The sequence below is a fragment of the Sorex fumeus genome, unplaced genomic scaffold (genome assembly GCF_029834395.1).
Source record: "Sorex fumeus unplaced genomic scaffold, SorFum_2.1 ptg000043l, whole genome shotgun sequence".
In the NCBI taxonomy this organism is placed as follows: Eukaryota; Metazoa; Chordata; class Mammalia; order Eulipotyphla; family Soricidae; genus Sorex; species Sorex fumeus.
Genome location: NW_026606100.1, coordinates 40,116,084 through 40,128,677, shown reverse-complemented (window position 1 = coordinate 40,128,677; position 12,594 = coordinate 40,116,084). Strand labels below are relative to the sequence as shown.

The following is a 12,594-nucleotide window of genomic DNA, read 5'->3' as shown; positions in this document are numbered from 1 at the left end:
GACTTAAGATTTTATAACAAAATACGTAAATGCTGTATTAAATAAAATGCAAACTATTAAATAAAATGCAATTTTCAAAACTCCTATCAGAATGTTAATTCTTCCATTATTCCTTGGCAAGAAATTTCAATCTTTCAAGTTTTTGTTTAGCTCAGGAGCATATCACAAAAGTATATTGTATTAGTTTTTTTTGTTTGTTTGTTTTGTTTTGTTTTGTTTTTACATAGCCTCCATTTTCTCTTTCCAGAACATCTAGGTCTTTTTACCCATAACTTCTCTTTACTTAATTTGCCTCATATTGCCTTTTTTTATTCTAGATTCTTCTATTTTATCCTACATATACACTACCTTGGTCTTAGAATATTTTCATTAAATTATACAACATGTTATGTTAAATTTTATTTGGCAAAGATACTTGTAAGAAATATTTGTTCTCTTTTTGCATTCTGCTGGTGTTCTATAGATGCAGTCTAATTTATTCTCTATGGTCTTTTCTCTTCTAGGGTCTCTCAACCATTGCAATGGATGTTAAAAGAAGGGGGAAAGCGAGGAATAAATGCATTCAGTTCCTGGTAGACCACATATCTGATTCTTTATATATGAAACTTGGTAGACTACCATTATACATATTAATAGAAAAATGTACTGTGATCATCTTGCATTTCAGAGATACAGTTAAACCACTTAGTTCCACAGAACAGTCTGTGGCCATCATAATTGGCATTACGATATAAAGAGCTCTATGGTCTTTCAAGAAATGGTAGGTTAGATAATTCAAGCAAATCTCTTAAAAACAAAAACTTCTAAAACAAAAATTAAAAAGCTAACAAAATAATGCCCAATAAACTGACAGTAACTGGGCTGGGAACCCTGGAAAGAGAAAACAGCAATTACTGAAAAGAATTTTGTTCTAAGAATCTTCCCTAAGAGAAAGATAGAGGCACATTCTACCAAGAATCAAAACCTAGGGGGCTGGAGTAATAGTACAGCAGGTAGGGCATTTGCCTTGCGTGGCCGACCCGGGTTCGATTCCCAGCATTCCATATGGTCTCCCAAGCACCGCCAGGAGTGATTCCTGAGTGCATGGAGTAAACCCTGTGCATTGCCAGGTAAGACCCAAAAAGAAAAAAAAAAAAATCTAAGAACTGCCAAGGATGTAAAGTCCAGTAACCATGTTATCTGTGACCCTACAGGGTTGTACCGTAGTACTGAGGGTGAACTATTGATTCAGTTAGACTGCAGCTTGCTTTTTAATTACTGGGGACACCAAAAAATCTTAAGTCTTAGAAAAGGATGAAATAAAGTGGTATTAATCCAGCGTATATAATGGGAGAAAAAGAAAAGAAGTACTTTTGGAGAAAGATAATAGAAATTATACAAATTAAGAAAAAATGTATTTTTTCAGAAATAAACATTATAGTATTCATCTATCACATCAATGATTAAAAGATATCCCTTTTTTTTCAATCCCTGTAGTGCCTACATTTTTAGGCATTTAGAAAAACAAAATTCATAAGTGCAGAACATAACACAGAAAGCTCAATTCAACTTTTTACAGTTTAAGTCTTCAAGTCATATTTTGTATTTTGAGACTTCAAGATCTTTCCTCTTACAGTCCCTGTACATTATAGGTGAACAAATCTTTAAACTGTATTAGCCATGTCTTAAAAATTAAACAGCTATGTCTTAAAAATTAAGAAAAGTTTTTCTTCATGGTTTGCTTTAACAAAGATGGAACCATAACCTATATAAAATCATATAACATTCTGAAATAAGCAAAAATAAAAATATTCACCCATTCTGCAATTTAAGCACAGAGCAGTATGAAAAAATATTCATGTAACTCAATGTTCTATCTTCTTCATAAAACAAGATCATTTTCTGAAACCTAATTCCTTTCAATGCCAGGAAACTGGTAAAAATTAAGAATTTTTTTAAAAAGTGATTTTAAGTATCTTTTAGAAATGTTATGATTTTGACAAAATTAAATTTTAATCTCATTTTTATATGAAAATAAGTTAGAAATAGTTTTTTTCATGTATAAATACCATCTTCATAATCTTTCTTTTCTCATACCTATAGTATCTGGGAGATCTAGCAGTTCATTATGTTGTAAGTCAAGGTTGGTTATCTGTGTGCAGTTTCCAATCTCCTTTGGAAGGTGTTCAAGTTGATTGTGAGCTACATCCAGCGTAATGAGGTTACATAATTCACCTGAAAATTGCCCAAAAATAAAAAATTAGTAAGAATTAAGTAAAAACTAAAACTTAACTTTCTACAATTATATTCCTGGGAATGTAAATTCTGGAAACAAAATTTATAACCACTTGCTAACAGTAATATCTGACAAAAATGCTCAGTTTAAATGATTGCCAACAATATATTTTTAAATAACCAATTCAACCATAAAACTTTGTATATTCAATACTTTAAAACGATCTCAGTTTCTTGAATCAAATTCAGATATAACTTAGTTCAATTTGAGGAAGACCTCTCTCTCTCTATATATATATATATATATATATATATGCCCTCAAATAAGCATATATACTCAGGTTATATAAATATACATTTTAAAATCTGTTTATCAATTTAGTAGTAGTCCAAAAGAATAGAAAATAAAGTCTATTTCTCCACAACTAACCTCCAAACAAACATGATGCTACTAAATCTCAAGTACACTGGTCTGGTGTAAGTTCCCCTACAGTATATTAGTGTAAATATAACTTCTGGACTTTGTAGAGAGTTGTGTTTCTGGAGGATATTTTTTTTCAGATAATAATTTGTCGAATTTAATTACATTTAGGTGACTTTATTCTGCTTTCTAAAAACCTGTTTTAGTTTTAATAATATATAATCATATGTCAGTTTCTAAGATACTGGTAATTTATCTGATTCTATGTTTAGACATGTTAAACTTGGCCTCCTGAATATTAAATATCTTTTAAAAACCCATTGGTATGACTGATAATGTTATTTGTTTAGGTAACATATTCATATATTTACTTTTTGGACCTGTAGTGGGGTCTGCGGTCAGTTTCAGAGCCTGCAGACTGAGTGCTGGTCAGGCTCCAGGTGCTGAGGACCATCATAACCACAGACCACAAGTTGAAAACAGGGATGTACAAGACATAGAAGAAAAAAGCAGGTGTAAACACCTAAAGCATTGTGGTAACTTGGAGAATTGCCACATTTGTCTTTATGCTTTCTATGCTCTCTCCTTCTTCCAGAGTCCCGGTTATAACTGATTTTTTTTTCCCTTTCCAGAAAGTCACGTTATGTGATTTTATTATACTCTGACTTTAGATTATGTGCCCTAAATAGACCACTTCAAAATTAAAGGTATAAAACTTAACAGAACTTATAGACTGTAGCACTGTCGTCCCATGCTCATCGATTTGCTGGAGCAGGCATTAGTAACTTCTACATTGTCAGACTTGTTACTGTTTTTGACATATTGAATATGCCACAGGGAGCTTGCCAGGCTCCGCCATGCGGGCGGGATATACTCGGTAGCTTGCCAGGCTCTCAAAGAGGGAGGGAGGAATCAAATCTGGGTTGGCCGCGTGCAAGGCAAACACCCTACCCGCTGTGCTATCACTCCAGCCCAACTTATAGAAGAATACATTTTTTAAGAACACTCGCTTCAAGGGAAAACTGTTAATGTGCTTCAAGTGATAGAGCACAAGTTTTGCTATGTGAAGCCCTATGCTGAAAGTCCCCCATGCTACATGCCCCTGCTGGGTCTGTTTCTAATGGCACCCAGAGAACTGCCTGATGTGGTCCCTGCAATAGTAGCAAAACTAAGTAAAAATATTCAATTAAAAAAAAAAGCATGAAATGAGGAGGAAAGTAATAAGTGGCATAAATAGAAAACATTTACCTAGATGGTATATTTTAACCCAAGACTCTTGAAGCTATAGTAAATGTAAAAATGAGTGTAGTAAATCCTTCACTTAAGGTAAATATTACTAAGATAAAAATTTTAAGACCTAACTATATCTATCTAAAAGAAACCATTATAGACACAAAAGAGAAAAATAAATGCATCAAAAGAAAATAGCTAAAGAGGCTGTAATGTATGCTTTGTACACTGAACCCTGGATTTGATCCACAGTTCCCTGGCACTACCTGGTCCCCAAGCACTGCTGGGTGTGGTTCTGAAACAACAAATGAAAATAAATAACGCAAGTACCAACTGATAAAGAAGGTAGAAGGTTGTAATAGTATCAGTAATTAAAATTTAGACAAAGAAATATCAGGCTTATTACCAAAAATAGATATTTCACAATGTGACTTACCTCATAAAAAGAATCTTAAGTATATACACAACTAATAAAGTTTCAAAATAAAGTTTCAAAATATAGCAAAAAAAAATAGCGCTAATGACTAATCTACTATTATAGTTGGATATTTTAATTCTCATTTCTAGTTACTGAAGAAAGTAGAGAATCAAAAGGAATACAAGAGGAAATTAACAACACATTATCAACCAACTTGAACTATGAAAATCAGTATCAGAACACAATATACATTCTTTCCAACTGCATATAGAACATTTACCAAAAAAGGTTTGAATGAGTAACAATGAAAATACAATTATCGAACTTTGTGTATTGCTGTTATAATGGTACTTGGAGGGAGATCTATAGCTATAAATACCTATCCAATGGAAAAAAACTTTGAAATCAGTTTAGACAAATTAAGAAAGTATGCAAAAAACATATTAAATCTAAAATAATAAGAAACTAAATAACATGGAACAAAAAGCAAGAAACACTAAAAAGAAAAAAAAGCCAAATTACCAAATTCAGCCATAAAAGAGGGACCCTTATTGCATAATTACACACTAAAGAAATGATAAAGAACTATTAATGCACAAAATTCAAGATTATATAAAATATACAAAAGTCTTGACAGATTAAAATTATCAACATTTTATTGAGAAAAATAAAGTTCAAATAACTCTTTATCTGTTAACTAGCTTATATTAAAAATTAAGAACCTTCCAGCAAGGTAAACCCAGACTGAGGATATATATCAAAATTCTTCTGAATATTTGAAGAAATACTAATTCTATACAATTTTCTCCTAAAACATTAAACTTTAACACTTTCCAGCATTATTCATAGAGCAAATCATTACCAATAAAAAGAGAAAGAATTAAATATCAATAATCATGAAAAATAAGATGCAAAAATTCTTAACAAAATTTTAGTGTACAAAGTCTAATAACATTAAAAGATTCCGGGGTCAGAGAGACAGATAGTACAGCAGGTAGGGTGCATGCCTTGCATGAGGCCAATGGGATTTAATCCCTGGTGTCCCATATCATCCCCTGAACCCCACCAGGAGTGATTCCCAAATGCAGAGCCAGGAGTAACTCCTGAAACAAAATATACGCAGGGTATGGCTCGAAACAAAAACATTAACAATCAAACCCTCAAGCAAAACCATTAAAAGGTCCTCTATGTCAAAATGTATTCAGTAGCACTCATACACTGGTTAAGTAATTTAGGTAAACTATCTTCCTACATTAATAATGCTTATATATATATATTTTGCTTTTTTGGGTCACACCTGGAGATGCACAGGGGTTACTCTTGGCTCTGCACTCAGGAGTTACTCCTGGCGGTGCTCAGGGGATGATAGGGGATGCTGGGACTCAAACCCGGGTTGGTCGTGTGCAATGCAAATGCCTTACCCGCTGTGCTATCTCTCCAGCCCCCAATAATGCTTATATTTTAAATCTTGACCTAAACTTAATTTGGTATATTTTTCAAATATTGAGAAATTAACATACATTTAAAAATGTTAAATACTGAGAAAATTATTTTTAAAAATACATCATGATTTTGAGTATATATACCAAAACTGTAATTTGCTGATACATGGGTGGAATGGGAGGGTATCATACAGAGTGCAGTCAGCCAGATGGAGAGGAACAGCCACAGAATGTTCTCTTAGGTGTGGGATATAAAGAAGCATAGTAAGGAACTGGCTAAAAGCAACATAACCTGAGGAATGGTCTATGGAAACTGATCATACCATGACAGGGAAATTGGGGGTGGGGTGTTCAGGAGGTATCCTGAGACGATGATGAAAGCAAGAAGACATTCTGGTGGAGGATGCAGAATTGAAAGTTGCAAATAACTCTATCAGTAATAGTATAAATCACGGTGACTAAAATATTTGTAGCACTGTAGCACTGTCCTCCCGTTTTCTTTATCACCCACTATAAATCCAATGCTCAAGGCAACAATATATTCACACTATTTTTTTTTGGCATTTGGGGGGGGTGTCACACCTAGTGATGTTCAGGGGTTACTTCTGGCTCAGCACTCAAGAATTACTTCTGGAGATGCTGATATGGGGAGACCATCTGGGATGCCAGGGATCAAACCTAGATTGGCTGCATAACACCCTCCCCTATGGATTATTACTCCACTCCTATTTATACTTTTTAATTCAGAATTTGCCCTTCACACAAAAAGAACTTTCCTTAGTTACATACTCAAATTTATATATAAATTTTGCTTTTATATTTATGTTTAAAAGGCATGCGGGTCCTGGGGCTGAGATCTCCAAGCCTGCTCCGCGATCCAGGCTGAGTATCCTCCACCCAGATCCTCCACCTTCCAGTAGGCAGGGGTCACACCCACCAACTGACCCCCTAGCGCCGTGTAATCCCATCAGCAGCCAAGACCCAGAGACTACAAAACCCAGCTCCCGGAAGAGACAGAGCAGAGTCTCCTGCCCCCACACCTGACTGTCCTCGCCGGGGTCCCTTGGAGGGGGGCTGGTTAAGTTTCCCTCCCCACTCCGAGCAGAGCTCCAGCAGCCAAAGACCTCCAGAACCAGCCACAACCATGCTGAGAACACTCTTCACACGCATGAAGGTTACCAGCAGAGGAACAAAGGCATGTGGGTTCCTGGGCTGAGATCTCCAAGCCTTCCGGATCAAGGCTGAGCATCCTCTACCCAGATCCTCCATCTTCCAGTAGGCAGGGGTCACACCCATCAACTGACCCCCTGGTGCTGTGTAATCCCATCAACGGCCAAGACCCAGAGACTATAAAACCCAGTTCCCAGAAGCGCGACATCTTCTTATCTCATTCTTACTTTGGACAATCTGGCAGGCTACCGAATGTTACCTGCCCACACGGCAGAGTCTGGCAAACTCCCCGTGGCATACCCAATATGCCAAATACCAGTAACAATGATGGGTCTCATTCTCCTAACCCTGAGAGAGCCTTGAATATAGCACTTTAAAATCTCAGGGCTAGGATGAAGGAGACGGCTACTGGTGCCTGCTCAAGGCAATTGACGAACTACAGGATGATCGTGATTGTTTAAAATTTTGCTTTTTCTGTCACTGTCCTGTCCTCCCGTTGTTCATCGATTTGCTCGAACGGGCTGAGTAACGTCTCTATTGGAGACTTTGTTGTTACTGTGTTTGGCATATTGAATACATCACGGGTAGCTTGCCAGGCTCTGCCATGCGGGCGAGATACTCTCGGTAGTTTGCCGGGTTCTCAGAGAGGGGCAGAGGAATCGAACTCGGGTCGGCCATGTTGGCTGCGTGCAAGGCAAACGCCCTACCGCTGTGCTATCGCTCCAGCCCTTGCTTTTTCTATTTCTCAAAAATGCTATCAATATTCTAAATGCTTCAAGTTTTTCTATTTAAAATTGGAAAAAAAAACTAGGGGTAGGGATATAGTACAGCAGATAAGGTGTTTGTCCTACACATGGCTGAACTGAGTTTCATCCCCAACAACCCATATGATCCCACTAGCCAACCAGGAGTGATCCCTGGGTGCAGAGTCAGGAGTAAGCCTTGAGCGCAGCTGGGTGTGGCCCAAAAACAAAACAAATAAACATTCAAAAACTAATTTTTAACTTGTTCAAAAGTAAATTAGCATTTCCTTCACTTCACTGTAATTAAGTTTTATACAGACTAAAATGAACATTACCAAAACAGAGCACTGTATTAATTATAATTAATTTTTCTACTTCGTGTGTGTGTGCATATATATATATATATATATATATATATATATATATGATTTTAAGAGAAGAAAAGTGAAGGGAAAATAAAGCAGAGAACCTCCGAGGTAATAGGAAGGGTCTCCTGAAGCAGGATTCGTGTATTCTGTCTTTAATGAGCACAAGAGTACTTTTTAAGTGAATTTTTTTTTCCAAATGTATCATGCTAACTACTCCTCTGGTATGCAAATCCTGAATAACAAATTAGGTAGAAAACTGATATTAATTTAAACATTGTATCATGCTAACTACTCCTCTGGTATGCAAATCCTGAATAACAAATTAGGTAGAAAACTGATGCAAATTTAAACAGTTTTCAGATAAAAAGAAGACTGGTTTTACTCTATCTAATAAATTTTCATATTTAAATGCTTGAAAATTGGTGGCAACAAATTCAAAATTAAGGCGGAGTTTTTTTTAGCTTCAAATCTATTTTTTTCTCCAACTAGGTTTATGTGACAACAGTCCAAATATGCCTATATACTATTCCACCCTGGCTTATAAAATATTCTCAAACATTTATTGCTGAGAGTGAATAATTAAACCACAAAGGAAAAGGGATATAGAAATCAACTATTTTTAAGTATCAGGCATCTTGTAAAAAAGCTCTCAACAAAATTACTTAGCATAGTAAGTACTACAAAATAATAAATAATAACAATCTAAGACTTCTTACCAATCTCAGCAGGTAGTTGTTTGATTTTGTTCTCTCGAATACTAAGCATGCTGAGTTTTGACAGGTTTTTGATGTCCTTTTCCACAGTAGTTATACGATTAAAGCGAAGGTAAAGCGTGGTGAGAGAATCTAGCCTATAGACCACTGAAGGAATTTCTCTCAGTTTATTATGCCTTAAATCAAGCATCCGCAGCTTCTTCAAGTTATCAAGAGAATCAGGCAAACTGGTAAGTGAATTTTCACTTAGAGCCAGTGTCATGAGATTTACTAGACAGCCCACTTCTGCTGGGAGGGACTGCAATTTGTTGCTATATAAATAAAGTTCTGTTAACTGAGTCAACTCTTTGATTGATGATGGCAATATATGTATAGACCTCTTGGATAAGTCCAAACGCATTGAATTCTCTTCCCGGCATTTGTTGAGCTCTTTAATCACCTCCGCATTGCTAGATTTCTTTCTAGTCCCAGGTGCTGGATTTGGCCGTTTGATCGTATTGTCAACAGAAAAAGCGACCCCTGGTTGGATAGCACTGGAGTCCTTCTTACCGTCTTTGGCATCTTTCCCTTTGGTCTTAGGTTCCTTTTCTTTGCTCTCTTTCCCAAAACCTCCAGAGGCTTTTGCCTCCTTTTCTCTTTCCTTGGCTGATGGTACTTTGGGGTCTTTTTCTTTAGAGTCTTTTTCTTTTCCTAAACTACTACTCATGATGACTTAAACTTCGGCAAAAACTACATGAACTCCTTTTATTTTATTTGCCAACTGGAGCAATTCAAAGATGAAAAGACAAAGATACTATACAATCAAAAAGGCTGCTGGCTTGAAGAAGTAATCACCATGGAGTAACAGCCAGCTGTTACATGTTGGATCTAAAAGCACTGTGCCCATTTCTGATAACTCATTCCAACTGGTAAAATGGTGCTGATCAGTCAATGATTCATTCGAATTCCTGAAAATAGAGAGAACATTAAATTACTTTAATGGGCTCTGAAAAATAATCTACAATTTTACCATTTTCTAAATCCACTGAAAACTCTAAAAATTATTAAGGCAGTTCCTACCTTCAAGAAATGTACAATCTAATAAAGGTAAGAAAATTATACAAAGTTAATATAGCACAGAAGTTTGTAAGAGTGGGAGAAATCACAACAGGAATTAATGTTTAGTGCTTTCTGTACAGAAGAACTACTATATAATAAGGTAATAATATAATACAGCATAGTCCTACAGGATAAACTGTTATAGCTATTTTACACATAGATAAACTTAATTACAGAAATGTTAACTAGTCTGTGGTCTTACAAAAGTAAAAGGGCTGAGATTTTAAAATAGGTAGTATGTGTTTACAGTTTATATTTCCAAACATCAAGACACTTTATCTACAAATAATCATAAGTGTAGGTAATAAAGATTCCAAAGCTAATGATGATAGAATAAAAAGCTTGTCACCCTATAAAAAAATTATAGAATTCCAGAAGCACACGCATAACATTTCATACAATTATGCCACTGATATACAAAGAGTAGCATGCCACATTTGATGGGGTGTAAGGTAGGAGACAACCAATCTTGATTATGTATATATATATGTGTGTGTGTGTATATATATATATATATACACACACATACATACACACACACACATATATGAGCACACAAGACTCAAACTCTAACAACACGTTAATTAATGATCTCTAATTCAGGTCCGAGATGAGATACAACAATTTTCACATACTTTCCTCTTTTTGGATCATTTTTTGTCAATTATTTATAGCAAGCAACACAAAATAAATTATTTAGCATCTGCCTTTGGGGCAGGCCTGGGTGGTGGTGGGAAACTCGAAATGAAGGTGGTGGGAAGGTGTAATGGTGATGGGACTGGTGTTGAAATATTGAATGTAATCAATATTTGTAAACAATAGTTGTAAATCAATAGTTGTAAACAACATTTTGAAAATTAAAAAAATAAAATTTTAAAAAAAGAATGAAAAGCTTGTCCACCAAAAGAACAAAATGAGTTAAGAAAAATATGCACAGATAACAAAGAATACTTTAGGAAAGGTATTAAGAATCTGTACTTCAGGGTTGAAAAAACAGCTCAACAGAATACATGCACAGTTCAACAGGCTGAGTGCATGCTTATATGCAAGAAACATGGGTTTAATTCCCAGTACTATATCATCCCGAAGTATCACCAGGAGTGACCATTGAGCACAGAGCTGGGTAACAGGGTTGGAGCGATATTACAGCGGGTAGGGTGTTTGCCTTGCATGCAGCCCAGCTGGGTTTGAGTCCCTAAGCCCAAGTTAGCACCCTTAATGAATACTCTAGGTGATTCTAATGCAGGTAAACTTGGGGACCAATCTCCAAGAAAAAAATGACACAATCTTCAATGGTATCCATATCTTGAGTACTGGAAAAGAATTCAACAGTTCTTACTAAAAAAAAAAAAAAAAAAAGAAATGGTGGCTCATTAAACGACTGACCAAAAGAATCCACAAAGGTATAAAGATGAATAATGGGGCTGGAGTGAGAGTATAATGGGTAAAATTTGCCTTGCACACGGCCAACCTGGGTTTGAGCTCCAGCACCCCAAATGGACTCGAGATCAGTAAGCCCTGAGCACCACCAGGTGTGACCCAAAAACTGAAACAACAAAAATGAGTAAAACATCTGACGATGTCAATTCCTGCCTAAGCAATTCAAAGCAAAATATGATTTTTACTTTTGAGGCATAAAGGTTAAAGACAATAACATCTTTTTTGTTGTTTCATGGTGGAGTCCTCCCACAGATACTTTGGGCCTCATTGGTACCTGGTGACAAACCCAGGCAAGGCACACACTCACACACTCAATCCTTTGAGCTATCTTCCAGACCCCAAATGATAACAGTTCTATTTTTCTCTTCTGATTTTAATTGGCTACTCTAATTTACAACATTGTTAACAGAGCTTCAGCCACACGATATTTTAACTCCAGGCTCACCCCCATTGTCAGCATCCCTCCATCAATGTCTCCAACTCCCCATGCTGCACCTTAGTAAACTCACTTTTTAAAATTTCAGTATCATAGCATGGGTCACAGGCCACAGTACTGTTGAAATTAATGATTTTGGTATACCAGTTTTCTCTCCTCTGTACCACTGCAGTGTCAAAAATACTCAACCAATGTCCTTAAGTTACCTTGAGTCTGCATTTTCCCCCAACTATTAGCCCCCTTTACCTGACATTATCAGTGCTGTAATCCTGGCAAACTGATAACAAGTTGACTGATTAACTTTGTTAAACAAAAGTTAATAGGGACTGGAGAGATAGCCCAGAGGTCAGGGATGCATTCCTTGCTGGCACAGACACACACCAAAAATGTGCTACAGGCCCTGAATAACACATCACGGGACCCAGTAAACCAACTGGGCTCATTACCTGAGTACTAACCCTCCCAACCTCAGGCGTTCCCTGAGCACTGATGGGAGGCCTCTATGCCACCAAAATAGTGAGATTTTATCAGACCACCAAAACTATTTGATAATCTATATGAAACTATGCTGAAATTTTTGTCCTACTCTACTCAAAGTTACAATGTAATTAAGCAATAAAAACATCCCATATGACAAGTAAATGATAATATATTAAATCTTAGTTGAATGGCATACTAAGCCCTTGAGAAAACTGTATCACCAGTGAAAATGGTTGAGAAAACTCAGTATACTAGCATTCAGACAATTAAAGGAGAGCTGGCAAATCATTCCAGGTAGACATTAATAAACATGTAAATTAGGCCTAGGATAGAAAATTGGCTTAGTTTCTGCCAGTGAAAAAAGTGGGGCTTTGCTGAAGCAGAGGTTTAGGGGTAAAAAATAATCTGTAAATTCTACACT

The 12,594-nt window shown here is 36.1% G+C and overlaps 1 protein-coding gene across 4 annotated transcripts in view; it reads right to left on the bottom strand.

The window, feature by feature from the left end:
• Positions 1–12,594, bottom strand: part of SHOC2 (SHOC2 leucine rich repeat scaffold protein) — a 67,973-nt gene that overhangs the window by 24,086 nt on the left and 31,293 nt on the right. For all 4 annotated transcript variants that reach the window (XM_056120356.1, XM_056120354.1, XM_056120357.1 and 1 more), the window contains exons 2-3: positions 8,723–9,666; positions 2,077–2,214 (exon numbers count right to left, since the gene is read on the bottom strand). In XM_056120356.1, coding sequence (XP_055976331.1) covers positions 2,077–2,214; positions 8,723–9,425 — 841 coding nt within the window. In that variant the 5' untranslated portion in view covers positions 9,426–9,666. The remainder of the gene's footprint in view (positions 1–2,076; positions 2,215–8,722; positions 9,667–12,594) is intronic.